The 18,024-nt window shown below is 49.6% G+C and overlaps 3 protein-coding genes across 3 annotated transcripts; 2 read left to right on the forward strand and 1 right to left on the reverse strand.

The window, feature by feature from the left end:
- The first annotated feature begins 5 nt into the window (after positions 1–5).
- On the forward strand, positions 6–5,130 carry RFNG (RFNG O-fucosylpeptide 3-beta-N-acetylglucosaminyltransferase). The gene is made up of 8 exons (XM_057405383.1): positions 6–505; positions 1,302–1,350; positions 1,857–1,959; positions 2,344–2,497; positions 2,854–2,942; positions 3,028–3,193; positions 4,573–4,658; positions 4,879–5,130. The coding sequence occupies exons 1-8, from the start codon at positions 101–103 to the stop codon at positions 4,943–4,945; spliced, it is 1,119 nt and encodes a 372-aa protein (XP_057261366.1). The 5' UTR covers positions 6–100; the 3' UTR covers positions 4,946–5,130.
- A 3,150-nt stretch (positions 5,131–8,280) lies between these two features.
- On the forward strand, positions 8,281–11,680 carry DCXR (dicarbonyl and L-xylulose reductase). Its single transcript, XM_057405388.1, has 8 exons — positions 8,281–8,437; positions 8,509–8,606; positions 8,749–8,903; positions 10,059–10,101; positions 10,405–10,504; positions 10,668–10,732; positions 10,826–10,943; positions 11,389–11,680. Exons 1-8 carry the CDS (start codon positions 8,380–8,382, stop codon positions 11,490–11,492), a joined length of 741 nt encoding a protein of 246 aa, XP_057261371.1. The 5' UTR covers positions 8,281–8,379; the 3' UTR covers positions 11,493–11,680.
- On the reverse strand, positions 11,664–16,999 carry RAC3 (Rac family small GTPase 3). Its single transcript, XM_057405389.1, has 6 exons — positions 16,861–16,999; positions 14,615–14,686; positions 14,219–14,336; positions 13,545–13,607; positions 12,896–13,055; positions 11,664–12,775 (listed from the first exon to the last, which is right to left on the reverse strand). Exons 1-6 carry the CDS (start codon positions 16,893–16,895, stop codon positions 12,645–12,647), a joined length of 579 nt encoding a protein of 192 aa, XP_057261372.1. The 5' UTR covers positions 16,896–16,999; the 3' UTR covers positions 11,664–12,644.
- Between the last annotated feature and the right edge of the window lie 1,025 nt (positions 17,000–18,024).

Genomic DNA, 18,024 nt, shown 5'->3' on the forward strand with positions numbered 1-18,024 from the left:
GCGCGGCCGGGCTCCCGGCGCCGGCCCGCCCGGACCCGACGCCTGCCTGCGGGGCCATGAGGCGGCCGCGCAGCGCGGCGCGGGCCCGCGGGGCTGCAGCATGAGCCCCTGCCTGGGGCTCCGCAAGGCCTGCTTCCTGCTGTCCGTTAGCGCTGCCGCCCTGCTCCTGCTCCTGTTGCCGCGGGGGCAGCCCCCCGGCGCGCCCCGCCGCCGCCCTCCGCCCGCCGCCGGGTCGAGCAGGCCCCCGCCGCAGCGGCCGGTCTCCGGAAGCAGCGCTGTGTCCGGCACGTGGACGAGCTCTCGCGGGGAGCCGGGGCACGGGGCTGGCGGCCTCGCCGGCAGCTCGCAGCTCGTGCGGAAGAGCCGCCCTGGGACCGCCGGGGGCTCGGGCAGAGAAAGCCTGGAGCTGAAGGACATCTTCATTGCCGTGAAGACCACGAGGAAGTACCACAAGAGTCGGCTGGACTTGCTGCTTCAGACCTGGATCTCCCAGGCCAGGGGACAGGTGAGCCGGGGCGAGCGGCCGGGGCCTCGCCCCGGGGCTTTCCCGGGCGGCAGCTGCGTTTTCTCCTTGTGCTTGTTGAAATCCTCTTTCCTAGGGAGACTGGGGAAGGTCTCAGCCTACCTCCAAAAGAGTTCATCGTTGTTTGAGGTAGTTACGTGCAAGCTGGGATCAGTGGTCCAAGCAGAAGCAGTTTGCTGACTTTTGTATGACTGGAAAATGCTACAGGATAGTGAAAGATCCTGAGTGCTGGCACATCTAAGTGGAAGTTTTGTCTAAGTAGTTCAGCGACTTAGGATTTCCATAGAATAATGTGGAATTTGTTCCCTTGTTTGGGAATTTCAGTCCATTCAAGCATGTTAATGTTTTGCCCAGCAGTTGGAACAAGACTGTTACCACCAGGACCTTTCCACCCTTTCTTTCCTTTCTTTTAGCTTGCTTAACACCTGAGGATGACTCTTAGCCAAAGAGAGGGCATGGAGTTGCAGAGGGAGGGAGGTATTACAAAAAAAATCAGTCATTCCTATATGGAAATGAGCTGTCTGTAGCCCTAGCTGAGGGAAGTAAAATCTTGGATGCTGAAATGAATTATTATTTTACTGAGACTCTTCTGTTTGCAGTGTAAAAGCTTATCAAATAAGGCAGGGGGTAGAGTTGCTGGGGTTCTCCCCACCCCATTTCCGATGGCTACTGTTAACTAACGAGAGAGAAACCTTCTGACTTCTTACTGCAGATGACCAAAGCTGGAACTAGTTTCTGAAATTCTTGAATACGGACAAACCATTTTTGTCTTCCACAGACATTTATATTCACAGACTGGGAGGATCGGGAGCTACGTCTGAAAGCAGGTAAGCTGTGTAGTGTAGGTGCATGCTGTCTGCTAGAGCTGAGTGTTGTCTCTGTCATACTTGCCCTAGAAGTTGTTCTTTCATGCTGTACAAGCAATTAGGGAAGTTAAGATAGAGAAAACTTCTCCTTTCACAGGAGAATATGCTGCTCCTTCTTACCACCTGGACAAGATGCCTGGAACTTCCTGAATACTGGGTTCCCCTTTGCACCCACTTCCTTCTTGTTAGTAATGTTAAGTCTATCTGTTTCAAAGTTATATTAGGTATTTCCTTTGCATACAGTCTCATGGCACTATTCACATACCCTGTACTCACATTTTTATGTTCTGTACAGCCCACATGCCATATGCATAACCCATAAGACCTGTCCTGCAGTTTACTCTCCATTTGTGCACCATATGCGCTTCAGATGTACTGTATTTGTGCCAAATGTGCCCTTCTTTTGTAGTCTTTTCTGGACTATGCATGCTTCTCAAACCTGAAAGAGCTGGTCTCTGATTTTCTAGGGGATCATATGATCAACACCAACTGTTCCGCTGTCCACACCCGGCAAGCTCTCTGCTGCAAGATGTCTGTGGAATATGATAAGTTCCTGGAATCTGGGCAAAAGTAGGTGAAACACATTGTTCTGATTGACTTTGTTTCTTCCAGTTCTGTATTCACAGGAAACTTTGAATAACCACCTCTGGTCCAGTAAGGAGTGCAGCATTAGCTAGAATGTAGTAATGAGCAGAGGGAAGAAGCACAGTATGAAGCCGTGTTTGTAAACCATCATTATCTGAAACATGGAAAAGACGATAATCTAAAGAGGGTTATTCATTTCAGCCTCTTTCCAGAATTAGAATCTGTGGGTGCTTTCATCTTGCAAAGTTTGTCATTCAAGACAATGGGAAATACTTTTCTGCTCCAAGCATGGAAGACTAAGACTCAGCTGTTAAACCTGTAACTCGTTTCTTTGCTCTGCGTAACTTTCTTATTTTGTTTTATTTGAAGATGGTTTTGCCATGTAGATGATGACAACTACGTGAACCCTCGGACTCTCCTGCGTCTCTTATCTGCCTTCTCACACAGCCAGGATGTCTACGTGGGACGACCAAGCCTGGACCATCCCATTGAAGCAGCTGATCATGTCCAAAGTGATGGATCAGTAAGCAAACTTTGCAGTTAGTCTGAAAGACATCCTGACCTTCTAAGCTTTTAAAACCTTGAGAGTTTGTAGGATTCCCTGATAAAAACAAGTTATATAATCTGTAAGCAACAAACCTGGTGGTTTTTCAGAGGTAGGGTCCTGGGTTAAATGAATCTTCAGTCTGACCTCCTGTGCGTATGTATAATAGGTTTGTTTCCTGGGTGGATGTCTGTTTCTCTTCCTTTACTCAGGTATGTTGATGAACTCCAACAGTATGTGATATCCAGTTGAACCTCAGGTTTCCTTCCCTGTTCAGCCAAATGGGAAAATCTGATCATCAGTAACTACTGTGTGTTTTTCTTATTGTTCTTCAGAAGACAACCGTGAAATTCTGGTTTGCCACAGGTGGAGCAGGATTCTGTATCAGCAGAGGTCTTGCTCTGAAGATGAGTCCCTGGGCCAGGTAAACACTGCTCCTAGCTGACCTCCATCAACATGTGTGTGTTAGGTTTTAAAGCATATTTCATCTCCTGTGCTCCTTCTCACAGCTTGGGTAATTTCATCAGTACTGCAGAAAGAGTGCGTCTTCCTGACGACTGCACTATTGGCTACATCATTGAAGGGCTGCTGGAGGTAAAGCTGCTGCATAGCCCATTGTTCCATTCCCATCTGGAAAATCTGCAAAGACTACAAGGCGAGTCTGTGCTGCAGCAGGTAGGGAAGCCTCATGTTTTGTTCTTATAATTACATCTCAATCTGATCACAAAGAGTACTCTCCATAAACTTAGCACTCTTCAGCAAAGAAGGATGTCTGCAGACTTGGTCTGTGCCCTGGGAGCTGTGTCCCATCCAGTTTGTTCAGTTAGGTAAAAAGCACACTTTCAGCTTAGCCAGTTAGGTCATACAGCAGTGCCCTCCTTTGGGGATATGTTCTGCTACATTGAGCCCTGATATGATGCTTCCATCTCATTCTAAACTCTGACTTTCCATGAGTCACAATAGGAGCAAGTGTAGAAGGGGGCAGTACTTAGTTTACTTACTATGAAAGAAAGTATTTGTGTCTTTGCCTAACAAAATCTCAGTCTTAATTCATGCTATTCAAAAAGACTAGTGTAGCAGCTGTATCAAGTACCTCTTCAACAGCTAAGACGTAGTTAAATGTCTGATCATTTTTAAGAATAATTTGTCTGAATCTCAAGAAACAGAATCAATGTTTCTAGGAAAAAAAACAAGTATTTTTAATTGCTTGGATACCTTTTTACTCATGGGCAGTAGATGGAGCTGTAAGGCTATTCAGAGGTTTTGCCTTTTGCTGTTTGGCACCATAAACAAAAGGGAGTGTGGTTTTGCCCCTGCAAACTGCTTGGCTACATTTTCCTGGCAATTGTATTAGGCAGCAGAAGCGTACACCTAGGGCCAAATTCCAGCAGCATGTAATCTCCTTCACACTAGTGAATTTAACTGTAGGCTGAATACAGCGTTGCATTGATGATCATTGTTTCCCTGAAGCTGTAACAGCTGACCCAAAATCCAGAAAATTTGCAATCAGAAAGAAACTGTGAGTCATCGTGTACCTGGCACCTGAAGATTTCTTAATGCAGGGCTTCTGTGGTAGAATAGCACCAAATTGGAGTTTGAGTTATAAATGTTGCTGCCAGGTTTGTCACATGGGAGTCCTTTGCATGCCATTTAACAGCCAAACGTTTCTATTTTCCCTCTGTGCTAAGACACTACTATTGCAGATTTCAGGCAATGGCCAGTGAGGATGAACATATATTATTTGGTGAAGATACAGGTATTAGTGGAATTAATGCCCTTAGAAAGCTGCTTATAACTCATCCTTCAGAGCAATGCAACTTTCAGCTCCTTCGTTTATTCTTCCACGTTGCCTTTAAGTGAGCTGTGGTCCATTTGATAGCTACTGTTCAGTGCCAGTATTGCTTATATTAAAACTAAACACTGTTTTTCAGATGTAATCCACAGTTCAGATTAGACAGGATCCTTGTCTTTCCTTATACCTCATGAATAATCCTACTGTCCCCACTGTTCTCTGCATTAGTGTTAAAATCTTGAAATTTTATTTACTTTTACAGGTAACCCTAAGTTACGGAGACCCTGAGAACAAACACAATGTTGTGAGTGTGGGAGGAGTGTTTGGCCTTCAGCAAGATCCAACACGGTGAGTGTCCACTTCCAAAACAAATTCTCCCTACCTTGTTCATGTTTATCAACTGTAAGATGTTCAGACCCACTTCTGGGGTTATTTTCTCAGGTCAGCTCTCATTACTGTGCCAAAGGCAGATAGACCCACTCTCTCTGCTCAGACTGCTACACATTCAATACTAGTATGCTCCCTGTATGGAGAATTCCAATCTAATTTTTTTCCCCTCTCTTCATAGATTCAAATCTGTCCATTGTCTGCTCTATCCTGACACTATTTGGTGCCCTGCTAAGAAGATGTCGTAATTCTTGTCCAGTCATTGACACCTGTATCTTACCTAGTTTGCATAAGATGGGAGTTGTGGTGGACTTTCTGTGGTGGTTTTTCTTCTTCTGGAAGACAACCAGAGGTATCTACAAAGGAGGTAGACAGACTGTTTACAAAAGCAGCTGTTCAGCTGCAGCCTGGGACATTCCAAGAAGAATCCTTGTTCTTCTGTGTAGCGGCTCTTTGCATATGTGTTCGAGTCACTTCACACTTTCATCTGATGCCATGTGAATCTGTGCTTGGACACACGCTAGGCAAATGCAGTACTTGCAGTGTTAGCATTCTTACTGCTGCTAGGGGCTTTTAGAGGCCACTGTCTTGAAGCTGGAGTGCTATAGCAGACTGTAGTCCCCATGGTGACAAGAGGGGAAGTTTTCACTCATCTTTCTTGGGAACAGAATTATTTAAGAGCTTCTATGGCCTGACATATTAAAACTGCAACTGTGGGCCAGAACAGGGTCTGTAAACACCAGAAATCCTGGAATCACTAGGGTAAAAAAGGCTGAAAGCTTTAGTCATGGGAAAACTCATGTAAGAGTAAGCTTACTCAGGACTGGATAAGAGTTGCTTGCATGCATGTTCTCCCCTGTAGTCCATGTGTACCTCCCATGGAGGTGATTGTCAGACTTGTCTCTCTTACCAGCTGAATTGCAGTGGTTGTTGATTATGATGGTGGTCTGTCAGATCCAAGCCTATTCCCTTGATGTTTGATCCTGAAGAAGTATTTGCCAGACTACATGGTAATCATCTCTCCTGTGTTGCCCACAGCAGGTGGTATGAGCTAGAGCATGATCGCTGGCTGAGGAAACACCTTGTTTCTGATGCTGTGCAGTGTCTTTTGCTGTCTGTGAGGGAGGGGGGATGCTCAATAGCAGTTAATGCCCTAAGGAAGTTTTTGATGGTATCATTTGAGGACCTTTAATTGTATGACTGTGATTACTCCAGTTTGTTCAGATAATCTGTTGATTACCCTAAGGTCTAGATCAGTGTTTATTAAATGTTTCAATAAACAGTTCATGCTGTCCCTAACAGGAGACTGTACAAGCACAAAGGCGGAAGTTCAGTGCTGCTGCTTTTTAAATTAAGTAACCTTTGTTTAGAAAGTGGAAGAAATGGAGCTACATTTGTTCCTTTGCTGTTAGCCCAAACTTTGGCCATGTCAATCATACCTGACATGAAGAACGATATAAAAAATGATTCTGCAAAACCTCTGTTTATTCTCACAAACTCCTCAGAAAATACTTGCTAGATTAGTGCTAGAGTCCGGGGCTGAGTTAACGGGTGAATAATAGAATGGCATTGTGCAAACTGGAATTGTGGTTCTGGGCTAGAATGTGGACCTAGCAACAGTTCCAGATTTCTGAACAGCTGAAAAGTGGTGTCATGCAGGCAGAGGCCTGCAGGGGATCCAAGTATGAAACTGAGCAGTGGTGGCAGTGCCCTGCCACACACTGCTCCCCACACTCTTGTTTTTAACAGAAACTTGTCAGTGCCTGCCTGGGTACAGTGTCCTCTCTGCATGATTTTAGTTAATTCCACTGAGGAGCAAACAAGATGATGCTACTTGCTCCAGTCCTGCAGCTCATGCTTAAATTTCTCCTTCATGTCGACTAAGGTGACCATGAGGTATTGGAGTAAGAATGCTGCAGGGAATTGGCTCCAAGTCCAGCTTAGCACAGTGGCTGTTCCAGAACAGTTACACCTGTAACTCTAACAGCCTGTTCAGAGGAGGACTTGTGGAATTCCAGGCTGTGGAATGTTCTACCTCTTTATTAGGTCTTCTGCTCACTAGAACTGAGGTGTCCTGTGGTTTTAATGATTTGTCGTTAATGGCTCTGGAGATTCCTGGTATCTGCAGAAACTTTTTTTTTTTTCTTTTCCTAAGCCTTGTTTTCAACAATGTTTCAATAATGTTTTCAACAATTCTTGTTTTCAGTCTCCTGTAGCAGAAAGCCATGAAACTTCATGAGTTCTTGATAAGGTTTTGCCTTCAAACACTGATTCTGCACTCTTCTGTTGGAGCCTTTCTTTCTCTTCCCCTGACAACAGCTCTTGTAAGGTATCACAGCCAGCATGGACTGAGTCATGATTGTGGCAAACTTGAGTTCAAAAATAACTATATGTGGATGGCAGCAAAACTGAGTAGTACAAGTTGAAAACTGTAGTCACTGGTCACCCTGACATACCTAGTTTAAAGAGCTGCCATACTCTAAGCTGGTAGGGTGTTTCTTAAACAGAGAAATGACCACATTCTCCTGCATGGCAATACAGAACTGTTCAATCTGTCAGACTTCTAAGGTTTCTTGTGTTGACAATGCCTTAGGCTGTGTGGATACATTTGGATGCAGCTTTTTAATCAAACTACTGTCTCATACATAAAGTGATTCTGCAAAATAAATATTTAAATATGTCAAAGCCTGGTTTGTAATATTTCTTTACATATTCTCTATTCCAAAAGAGGACCATAAGCCTGCAATCCAGAAAGCGACATCCTCCTACCAGGCTCTTGTAATGCCAAATGGCTAAAAATCGTGTGAGTTACATGACTTGGATGTGCACAGGAACAGACACGGATGAGAAGAATCCTGGCACAATCTAATGATTAACAGAGTAAAGTAAAAGAATTTAAAGAAGAACTAAGTTAATTGTTGTAAACTTGTCTCTTGCACTTTCCTATTCTGTTTCTGCACTTACTAAATATGCTGCAGGAGCTCTTAAATTTAAGAGTCCTCAGCAATGATTGGATTGGGTAGTATTACTGCTTCTCTGCAGTTACACAATGCCAGCTCTGTACATCAGGCAGTGCAACTGCCATGCTATCACTGGAAATAAACCGTGGTGTAGTAGCTTATCTGTGACCTCTTGGCTAGTTCTAGCCTGTTTGTCTGTTGTACCTTCTAGTACGTTGCTGTTGTCACACAGGTGCTGCATGCAAAGTGCTGCATGCCCAGATCCTCGGGCCCACAGAGCCAGAGTACTTGGAGCTGATTTTCTAGGCAGTGACTATTAGGTGAGGGCTGCAGCTCGAAGTGGGCAGAGTAGTCCTGGGTCTTTTCATCCTCTGGTGAAACAGCCCGTTTTCCTGCGGTATCTCGGTGACACTTCAATGGGAACCAGAGCCTAGAGGACCGACCTCTGCACCCCCATCTCCTGCTGGGCGGGCCCAGGAACGGCTTCTTCCTGCGTCCTCCGGGAGCTGCCGCAGGGCGGGTCCGCGCTCTGCCCCTCCCAGGACGCGGAGCAGAGCCCGGCGCTCCCGCTCCTCCCCGTCCGGGCAAGCCTGGCCCGTGCGGGGCAGGCCCCGCTGCCGCCCGGCCCTATCAGGCTCCTTCGCTCTCGGGCCCCGCCCGGCCTCGGCACCGCCTCGGGCTGGCGGGCCCGCCCCGGCCGCAGTCCGCTCTCGTTCCGCAGCATGGAGGCGCCGCTCGGCTTCCGCGGGCGCCGGGCGCTGGTGACTGGAGCTGGGAAAGGTGATGGGGGGCCGGGGCTGGGGCCGGGGCCGGGGCCGGCGGAAGCTCGGGCTGACGCCGTCTCCCCGCAGGGATCGGGCGCGCCGTGGCCGTGGCGCTGAGCAAAGCCGGGGCCCGCGTGACCGCGCTGAGCCGCACAGCGGCGGACCTGGAGAGCCTCGGCCAGGAGGTACCGACCGCCCCCCCGCCTCGGGACCTCCCGGGACCCCTCCAGGGCCGCGCCTTCCCCGCCCGCTGTAACCTGGCTGGGCCCCGCCGCGCCTCCCGCTCCCCTGGGGCCGCCCGACTCACGGGGGCCGCCCTCGCCGCAGTGCCCGGGCATCGAGCCCCTGTGCCTGGACCTCGCCGACTGGGACGCCACGGAGGCGGCGGTGGGCGCGGCAGGGCCCTTCGAGCTGCTGGTGAACAACGCGGCCGTGGCGGTGCTGCAGCCCTTCCTGGAGGTGACGCGGGAGGCCCTGCAGCGGTGAGTGCCACGGGGTCAAGCTGCCCGGCGGCCGCTGCCCCCGCCTGTGCTGAGGGGACGCTGCCGGCCGAGCCTCAGCCGAGCCCGGGCGCCAGAATATGGCAACACTGTCCAGAAACGGGTGTCTCCTAGAAAGGAAGCAGCTGTGCAATGGCACCAGACACGCACGCGTTTAAAAATGCTAGCGTTCCCCTACTTGATGAAGCTGTCTGGTTGCTACTGCTTGTGTCTGTTTACTGTATTTCGCACTTCTCAAAATCACCTTGCTCCCCATAAGCATTAAAAGGAAACCAAGTAAAGCACTGCCTAGTCCAGCTACTGAATAGCCAGAGCCTGTACTTTGACCTCATAGAAGGTGGTGTGCGCACACCAGCCAGCCTGTGCGGGACACAGGAGCACCTTTTGCTGTTAATCGAGCTCAGAGCTTCCAGTCTAGCTGCAACCCAACCTCTGCTAAATCGAAAGGCACTTGTTTTTAATTCAGATATAGAGAAGACAGAGCCAGGTAACGGAGTATAGAATTGCTATGGTGGGAAATTAAATTTGCTTGCTGCAATAACATGATACCTGTTTCTCAAAAGATCCATAGTTCCAATCAGGGGGCTAAGCTTTAGGATACAGGATGTGGCGAGTCTGCTTCCTTCTAAGAAGATGGGTCGTGCTTTGTCCCTGTGTTAAGAATTGCTTTTGCAGGTCTATAATCAAGGATCCATTTGTGACTAGACTATAAAACGTATGAATTCCACTGACTGTTCTGCAGAACTAGCAGGTAAAAACCTGACCAAGGAAGGCCTGTGTGACCCATCCTACAGATTTGCTGTTTTACTGCCATATGAAGGGTTTGATTGACCTAGGAAGAATCACTGGCTGAGGACCAGGGCTCACAGTTTAAACTTCAATAGAGGACCTACATCAGGCTGCTCAAGACCAGAGTCCTGCTGGACTAGTTCACCTCCTGCTGCATCCGGTGAACGCTTTGCTGCTGGGAGCGCACCCTTTCTTGCTGGCCACTCAGCTGCCATTCTTGCCCCTGTTCTAGAGTACCACCAGCATTTCCAGGACAGCAGCAGCAGCGCTTAGTCTCTGCTGCCTCCCAAAACAACTCCTCTCTGACCTGCAACCACTCTGCAACTTTTCAATTTGATTTATTTGTAGGTCTTTTGATGTGAATCTTCAGGCTGTGCTTCATGTTTCCCAGGTGAGAAAGAATTGTCACCACAGGTGTTTCCATGAATAGCAGTGACTAAGCTGTTCTACATAGTGGGGATAAGTGTCCTCTGTGGGGACTAAAGGGACTCTAACCCAAAGTTAACCCGACAATTTGCCCTTTGTTCTCACTTAGACTCTCTTTTGTAAGTGGAAGGCAGGGAGGACTTACTTCCTCTAGATGTTTTTGCTCTTTTGGCTACCATAATAGCCAGCAAGATTCCTCCTGAATGAAATAATGATTTCTCCTGTTATGATTCTGGCATCTCTCTTTGTTTTCTCCTCCTGCTTCCAGATTGTGGCTCGGCAGATGATTGCACAGGGGGTGGCAGGTGCTATTGTGAACGTCTCGAGCCAGGCGTCTCGGCGTGCTCTGCAGGATCATGCTGTGTACTGTACGTACGTGTGGTTTAGCAGCACCCCTCATATTTCTGACTGAGCTGGAGCCCCACAGCCACCAAGCTGCTGGCTGCCAGCTCTGGGTGGTGAAATAGTTATGTGTGTTTCAGACCAAGCGCTATGCGCTTAAATGCCTTGTGTTCTTCCCTTCTCTTGAAGGTTCCACAAAAAGTGCTTTGGATATGCTGAGCAAGGTAATGGCAATGGAACTAGGACCCCACAAGGTAGGATTCTTTCTGAGACAAAGAAAAGTGTGAAAGCTGAACCTGAGCACTTCAGAGCAGCCTGGTTAGATTGTTGCTCTTGCTTGATCCCAGATTCGAGTTAACACCGTGAACCCCACAGTGGTTATGACTGACATGGGGAGAATTAATTGGAGCGACCCTCAGAAATCTGCTGCCATGATTAATCGAATTCCACTGGGAAAGTTTGCAGGTCAGTGGTATAATTTGTTGTATCCAAGCCTTCCCTTTAACTGACATCACAGCCATAAGCAACTTGCTGCTTCTGTGGGAAAAGCTGCAGGTTTGCTGAATGGCTGCAGCTGAATTCCTGAAGCATTTGATGAGGACAGGATGAGAATCAAACTTATCTCCTCTCCTCTACAGCCCTCTTACGTTAGGAGAAGTGAAATGCACACTATGACTGGGAGGGGAGCATAAGTACTTGCTTTGAACTATGTATCACTTGATCACAACAAGGACTTTTTGATGTCCAGCTCTCAGCCACACTGCCCTGCATGCTGTGTCAAGCACAGGTTGGAGGTGGAGATATTTGCCTGCTCCCATTACAGCTAGAGGCCAAAGCATACTTTTTGGGATGTTTGTTTCTCTAGTACAATTTGAGGGGTGCATCAGATGTTCTCTCTCTTTGATTCCAGAGGTGGATGATGTAGTAAACAGCATTCTCTTCCTGCTGAGTGACAAGAGCGCTATGACAACTGGCAGCTCACTGATGGTTGATGGGGGATTTCTTGTCTCCTAAGATGACACCTGCATTTCACACCCGGCCTTAATTTCCATACTAGTACTTCATAGATGTAAACTGCATAGGAAACAATGACACAGACCCAGTCTTGCTGGAGAAGGCTGGAAGCTTTATGAGAAGTGTGGCAGAAAGCTACCTTTAGAAGATGGCTATATAATAAAGCTCACGTACACCGTCATGGAGAATGTTTATTGCACCAAATAAGGTTTTATCTTGTCACTCTACATGATGATTAGAAATTGGACCTTTCTTCCAACCCTATTCCCCCAAAACACCCCTTGAGAAGCTCTCCCTATTCCATCCAACTCCATAGAGCTGGCCTGCACTTTCAATGGGAAGGGAAAGAAGAAGCTAGCAGACTCCTCATTGCTTCCTTTGTTGTCTTTAGTAGAAAAAAAACAAAACAGAGGCAACAACCACAGCCCTGCTCTGCAGAGACTGGATTAAGAGGGGGGGAGGCCCTGCTAAAGCCTGATGGGGGAGGGAGCAGCACCATGCTCTCCTAGTGTGTGCACACACAAAAAGGCAAGTACATCGATTGCACAGAGCTTTCATTCAGTGAGTTTAGCTAGTACCCAATAAAGCACCTAATGGTTAGTTCTTCATATCTCATTTACTTCGACTCCCTCCTAGGCTGGTTGTGATTTCTTTAACAGTCTCAGGCACATATCTGCTAGAGCACCTATTTGTTACCTGCTAGATACAGCAGGCTGGGCTAAGAGAGACCTTACCCCTCTCCCAGCTGCTCTTATCACACAGCACCATCATATCAGCTTCCTCCCCGCTCCCACAAGGATCTTCACCACCTGTTTCACCTGCAGGTTGTAGCCAGGCGTTTCCAAGACAGGATGGATGTCTCAGCCCTTTTAGCTTGGGGGTTCAGGAGAGCCAAAACAGCCTATTGCCCCAAGAAGCTACTTTGCCTTCCCCACTGTTCCTCCCCTGGGGGCTGTACAGCCCCAGCGAGTCTCCGGCCCCCGCTGCCCCTTCACATCAACACTGACGTTAAATCAAAGAGACATTTAAAAAACACTGACTTCGTACATGATGAAGGGCCCTACACATCCCAGCCCCCTCCAGAAACACCCAGCTAATATGCAATCTGTCAGAGGACAGCAACATGCTGAGCCAGTGCCTCTGCCACAGCCCTCAGAACACAGTACACTTTTTGCCAGGCTTCTTCACAGGCGGTGGGCAGAGCACAGCCCGGATGGCTTCATCGAACACTGTCTTCAAGCCCCGCTGTGTCAGGGCAGAGCATTCCAGGTACTTTACTGACCCTAGGGGGAAGAACAAGAGCTGCAGCTCAGCCACTCCAGTCCAACCAGGACATACTGTCCCTCAGACACTCCAAAGGAAAAGCTCAATGCCACAAAGATCTGCCAGCGTGTAAGACTCACCAATCTCCCGAGCCATGGCCAAACCTTGGGGGTAGGTGATGGGGGCCAGTTTCTTATCACGTAACCTTTCAATGGTGTCTTTATCATCCCTCAAGTCCAGCTTGGTGCCCACCAGGATGATAGGTGTATTTGGGCAATGGTGTCGCACCTCAGGGTACCACTGAAACAAGAGAGGCATGGTAAGAAAAGTAGCTGTAGTGGTAGCTGCAACAATGTGGATGCATTTATGATTAGGAATGAGGTTTTTACTACTATCTGACACAGTGGCAACACCTGAACAGGATACTTGGATACTTCTGCCTACAGTTCTGAGCTCTACAGGAAGAGACTGGTGTAGATGTAATTATGAAGGCACTGAGACATGGCACCATGACAGACACTGCCAGTCAACTCTGCACAGAGTTCTTCCCCTAACTGTATTTTAGCTTCCAGGACATCCTGCATCTTCTTTAAGACGCAGATTCAAAAAGGCTAAAAATTAGCCAAAGAAGTAATGAAGAAGAGGTAGACCTCTCTTAAAGCCTGCAGACTCTGACCTTTCTTTATCAAAACACAACTGCTAGAAATTTTGGGCTGGTATGTGTGGAGGGGCAGGGGATTCCACTGATCCTTCCCTTCCCCTGTTTCACCCAGAAGTGCAATACTTTACCTTGGCTCTGACATTCTCAAAGGAGGCTGGACTCACAAGGGAGAAGCAGATCAAGAAAACATCCTGTGTGGAAACAAGACGGTCAGCCATGTAGAAAGAAACAGCTAAAGATTATGGAGGGAGAATGGACAGAAAGCCCAATAGATGACAACCTCCTCCCGTAAGCAAGGATTGTGGCTATAAGAAATTCTTCCCCATTAAGGGTGATAAACTATTGAGAGAGGAAGAGAATGGACTTTTGAGTGTATGATTTCATCTTCTTTCACAATATTGGGCCTTGCATGTTAAGCACCCATGGCCACAAATACCTTAACACTGCTACAGGCCTCACCCCTGGCAGGGGAGCCAGGGAAACACAAGTGACCTGTGGCCCAACAGTTACCTGTGCCACTGAGAAAATAGGAGTATGGCTTGATGCACAGCAGCCCCACACCATTCCTTTCACATGAGCCTCCCTATGGCATGCATAACTTCAAATACCATCACGAAGCAAGGACTAGAATATGACAATCTCTTAGGAGAAATTCAGCTATGATACTCCTTAAACAACCAGAATGATGGCTGCAGCTGCAGGAATGTAGACTTTCCTCAAAGGAAAAAAGCCTGGCTGTTCTTGGGAACCTCCCTGACTCCAAGAGGGAGCAGTTAAAAGCCAGTCCAAGCTCAGCACTCACCGTCTGTGGATAGGAAAGAGGCCTCAGTCGGTCATAATCCTCTTGCCCTGCTGTATCCCAGAGGCCCAGATTCACTGGTTTTCCATCTACCATGACATTGGCAGAATAGTTATCAAACCTGCCAAGGAAGAGTCCCCATCAGTGACAGTCTGGTTGTCACTCACACATCTCCTTATGTAAAATCCAAGGGGGCAGTGAATCAGGAGAGGACACTGCAGCACAGTTGCAGTGGGGCTTGTCTGCCTTCCTCACATACACAGCCATCCCACCAGCACCCTCCTTGTGCTAGAAGTTCACAATCTGATTTGGGACAGCCTCCTCCCACCTACAAAACCAACTTCTACACACCCCTGCATGCAGAGCAGAAACCAACTGAAGCCCAAGGCCATTACTCACACAGTAGGGATGTATTCCCCAGGAAAGGCATTTGTGGTGTAACTGATCAGTAAGCAGGTCTTCCCTACAGCTCTGCAGGGGGCAAGAGTGACAAGCATTAAGAAGGGCACAGCAGGAAGCCCTATGGCAGCAAAACTCATCTTCCCCCACCCAAAAAGAGGTTAAGTACGTAAAAAGTTACTGAGAAAATAAAGTTACCATGTAAGAAAGCAAAGCTCTAACAGTCTGGAGCTGTCAGGGACTAGGCCTAAACTTGAACTGTGCACCTTGCCTGGGCCTGGCGCTCTCTCCCTCTTTTTCCCACCAGCCTCAGAACACCAAGCAAAAGTTGCTCCAAGAAGCAAAAGAGAGGGAATAAATTAGGGTTCTGTGCTAAGCTCAACACATGCATAATAATCTATCAAAATGAGCAAACAGTGAGGTGAAAAAACATGTGCCACCACAATTATTCAAGCTCCTCAGATATAGGAATTCTATGACAATAAATACAAGGGGAAAAATAAGTATCCGTAAACAAAACAGGCTTTAAAATTGACCACTGTCAGTTTGGAAAGAGATCAGTGTAGATCATTGCAAATACTAGCACAGGGCTTTGCTGAAGGCTGGTGGGATTGATAAACACATGAGCTTTCCTTAGCCCTGTAGCATCAGGGAAAAGCTTAGTTACAGGAACAGAGGAGTCCCATGAGCATAAACAACCTTCTTATAACTGTGAAAGCTGTGAAGTGAGGACAACCTTCCAGAGAAACAGATCATAGTGCCAGTGACAGGGAATGCTGTCTCTTCAGTGGCCAAGTGAAGCTGAACAGCCAGCAGAGGTGGGTATCCTCTACCCAGCTCTGTAACTGGAGTGGCATAAGGAAAGAATCCAGGAGTAAGCGAGACCCCAGGGAACCCCACAGTCCCACACCAGGATGACACAAAGCACAGCGAGAACCATCACAGCAATCCACCCAGCCTTTCCCTGGGACCAGGTCCCATCTCTTTGAGAACAGGGAGGTTGCATAAGGAGACACTGCACTGACTTCCCTCCTGAACCCTGACCTCTCTCCCAGCAGTCAGGAAAGGCACACGACTCATAAACCCCACATATACCCGTGACTGAAGAGTTTTGCTGAGTTAATTTAGTGTCTGCCCTGTCAACGTGCCCTTAAAGCAAAACTCTGGACTGCAAGCTTTCAGCTGAAGTCCACTTCCACCACGCTGTGCTGCTGCTCTCCCCTCCACAAGGCTGTGCTGTTTTGCCCGGTGGCTCTTTCTCCTGACCCCCTCCTTTTGCCCTGCAGACTAGAACCCGACAGGATCAGCTCAAGGTGAGGGGGTGACATGCATGGTAAGGTAGAAAGACCAGTCCCTGCCTAAGACCAGTTCCCATTTAGCTCTCCATATCTCAGCTCTGTGCTTGGCGTGGTGATCATAAAAGCAAACAGGAATTATGAGGAAAAATAGGCAGGACAAAGTAAGAAAAGTTACGGAGCAGCATAAATCTATTGTGCGCCTGCAGCTTGCATATAGGTGTGTTCTCAAAAAAAGGCATATAAGAAAAGCCTGAAGAGCAAGAAGGATGATGTGAGGCACATGGTGAAATCAGAAACAGCGTCGTATTTCACCTTAAAACACAAGCAACAAAAGGAGGTAAGAGAGAAACCTCCGAACATCAACATTTTTAGTGAGGACTTTGCGATGAATCAAGTTTGCCCGACGAAAAAGGCGAAATGACGGCTGCAAGCAGATTTAAGCCCCACGGAAAGGTGTCTGTGCTCCAGGCCAACCGCGAGCCCTGAGGCTCAGCAGCGCCTGGGGACGAAGGCCCATGTTTATGAACTGAGCAGGGAGCGGGACGCGCGGGGAAGGACAGCAGCGGCCGCCGCGGCAGCAAGGCCCCAGTCTCCCTTCCGCTCGGCCTCGGCTCACCGCTCCGACACCCGCGGCTGCCGGTGGGCGAGCGCGGCGCAGGGCCGCAGGAACCGCCTGCAGCGCTGCTCCCCAGGTGAGGAGCTACGGCGGGGCCAGGCGGCCGCGGACTGGCTGGTGCAGCCCCGCCGGGCAGCGGGCCGGGCCTCGCCGCCGAGCACCGCGCCGCGCCTCGCCGCCGCGCCTCCCGCTGGCGGAGCCGGCTCCCCCGTGCCGCGGGGCGGAGCCGCGCCGGGTCCTCCCTCCCTCTCTCCCTCCCTCTCGGGCCGCCAGGCCCGGGCCCGCTTTGTGCGGGGCTGCGGAGGGTCGAGGCGCGGCCGCCGCGCACTCACCCGTCGCCCACCACCACACACTTGATCGCCTGCATCTGCCCGCGATGGCGGCGCCGCCGCGACTCCGCCGCAGTGACAGCCCGCGCGTGCGGGGCGGGGCCGAGCGAACCGAGCCCAGCCGAGCCTGCCCGAGCCCGCCCGAGCCCTGCGCCGGGGGCGGCGCCTCCCGCGGGCGGAAGGCGGAGCTCAGGCGGCGCTCGGGGCCCGCCGTGGGCGGAGCAGCCGCAGGAGCGAACGCGCGTGACCCGGGCTGCCCGCGCTCGTCCCGCCGGCGCGCCCTGTGCTGCCCGTCACCTGCGGGCCTGCAGCGCTGCCCGGGCCCCGCAGACCTCCCCGCGCCGGCTCCCTCCCTCCTTGGGAGCCGCTTCCGGGCTCCTACCTCGGGTCAGGGTCAGAACCAGAACCTGAAGCCACACGTGGCCTATCCCCCTGCAACAGCCCTTCAGCCCCCCGCCGGGCTAGCAGGTTCATCACGGTGACACAGCAGAAGGGTCCTCCCCCGTCAGCCAAACATCAGCTCGCCCCTGTCCGGCGTTACAGCAAAATGCAAAAGCTCTTTATTAAAAACAAAACAAAACAAAAAAAGCCCACCAAAAAACCACAAAACCCAGTAAGAAAAATCATACAAACGAACCGGTCCACACAGAGCTTCACCCTCCCACTGCCTCTCAAAACACAGACGGCAAGTTCATTTCTCCCACCACTGACTCACTAGAGAAACAAAGAGAAGACTCTCACACTGCTACTTTGAGAGAGGTCTCCACTTCGTCTGATTCAGGTCCTCGCCCCCCTCCCCTTTCTCCACACCACATGAGGACACATTGACAGGAAAAGGAAGCACCTTCTCCCAGTTGAGCTCTGAGACAAGCAACGCCCCAGTGAATTGGAAGCATCTGCAGGGCAAGGCAGAGAGAACAGGTCTCAGTTCTGGGATCCCAGGAAGCCAGCAGGACAGTTTTGGTATTTGCCATAGTGGAATGAAATCCCTGATGCATTTTGGCTGTGAGGCCTCCAGCTCACAGCAAGGAAGCACAGATGCTGGCCCTGACCGGCCCACCAGGACAGGCCAAAGCCCAGCTGCCCAGTAAGGATATGGCCAGCCACTGCACAGTAGCCCCCCTCTGCACAGCTGGTTGCGTACAGTGAATACCTTCTGTGCTCCAC

Source organism: Pezoporus wallicus, unplaced genomic scaffold (genome assembly GCF_028554395.1).
Source record: "Pezoporus wallicus isolate ANWC-B61680 ecotype Strahan unplaced genomic scaffold, APGP_CSIRO_Pwel_v1 contig_7750, whole genome shotgun sequence".
In the NCBI taxonomy this organism is placed as follows: domain Eukaryota; kingdom Metazoa; phylum Chordata; class Aves; order Psittaciformes; family Psittacidae; genus Pezoporus; species Pezoporus wallicus.

Excerpts from the sequence above, each read along its gene's own strand:
- RFNG (XM_057405383.1), top strand. The coding sequence starts at position 101 with ATGAGCCCCTGCCTGGGGCTCCGCAAGGCCTGCTTCCTGCTGTCCGTT. Across the intron at positions 506-1,301 it reads TCTCCCAGGCCAGGGGACAG|ACATTTATATTCACAGACTG; the intron begins GTGAGCCGGGGC and ends TGTCTTCCACAG. Across the intron at positions 1,351-1,856 it reads GGAGCTACGTCTGAAAGCAG|GGGATCATATGATCAACACC; the intron begins GTAAGCTGTGTA and ends CTGATTTTCTAG.
- DCXR (XM_057405388.1), top strand. The coding sequence starts at position 8,380 with ATGGAGGCGCCGCTCGGCTTCCGCGGGCGCCGGGCGCTGGTGACTGGA. Across the intron at positions 8,438-8,508 it reads GGTGACTGGAGCTGGGAAAG|GGATCGGGCGCGCCGTGGCC; the intron begins GTGATGGGGGGC and ends GTCTCCCCGCAG. Across the intron at positions 8,607-8,748 it reads TGGAGAGCCTCGGCCAGGAG|TGCCCGGGCATCGAGCCCCT; the intron begins GTACCGACCGCC and ends CCCTCGCCGCAG.
- RAC3 (XM_057405389.1), bottom strand. The coding sequence starts at position 16,895 with ATGCAGGCGATCAAGTGTGTGGTGGTGGGCGACGG. Across the intron at positions 13,608-14,218 it reads CTCTTTCCTATCCACAGACG|GATGTTTTCTTGATCTGCTT; the intron begins GTGAGTGCTGAG and ends GTTTCCACACAG. Across the intron at positions 12,776-12,895 it reads GGCCATGGCTCGGGAGATTG|GGTCAGTAAAGTACCTGGAA; the intron begins GTGAGTCTTACA and ends TCTTCCCCCTAG.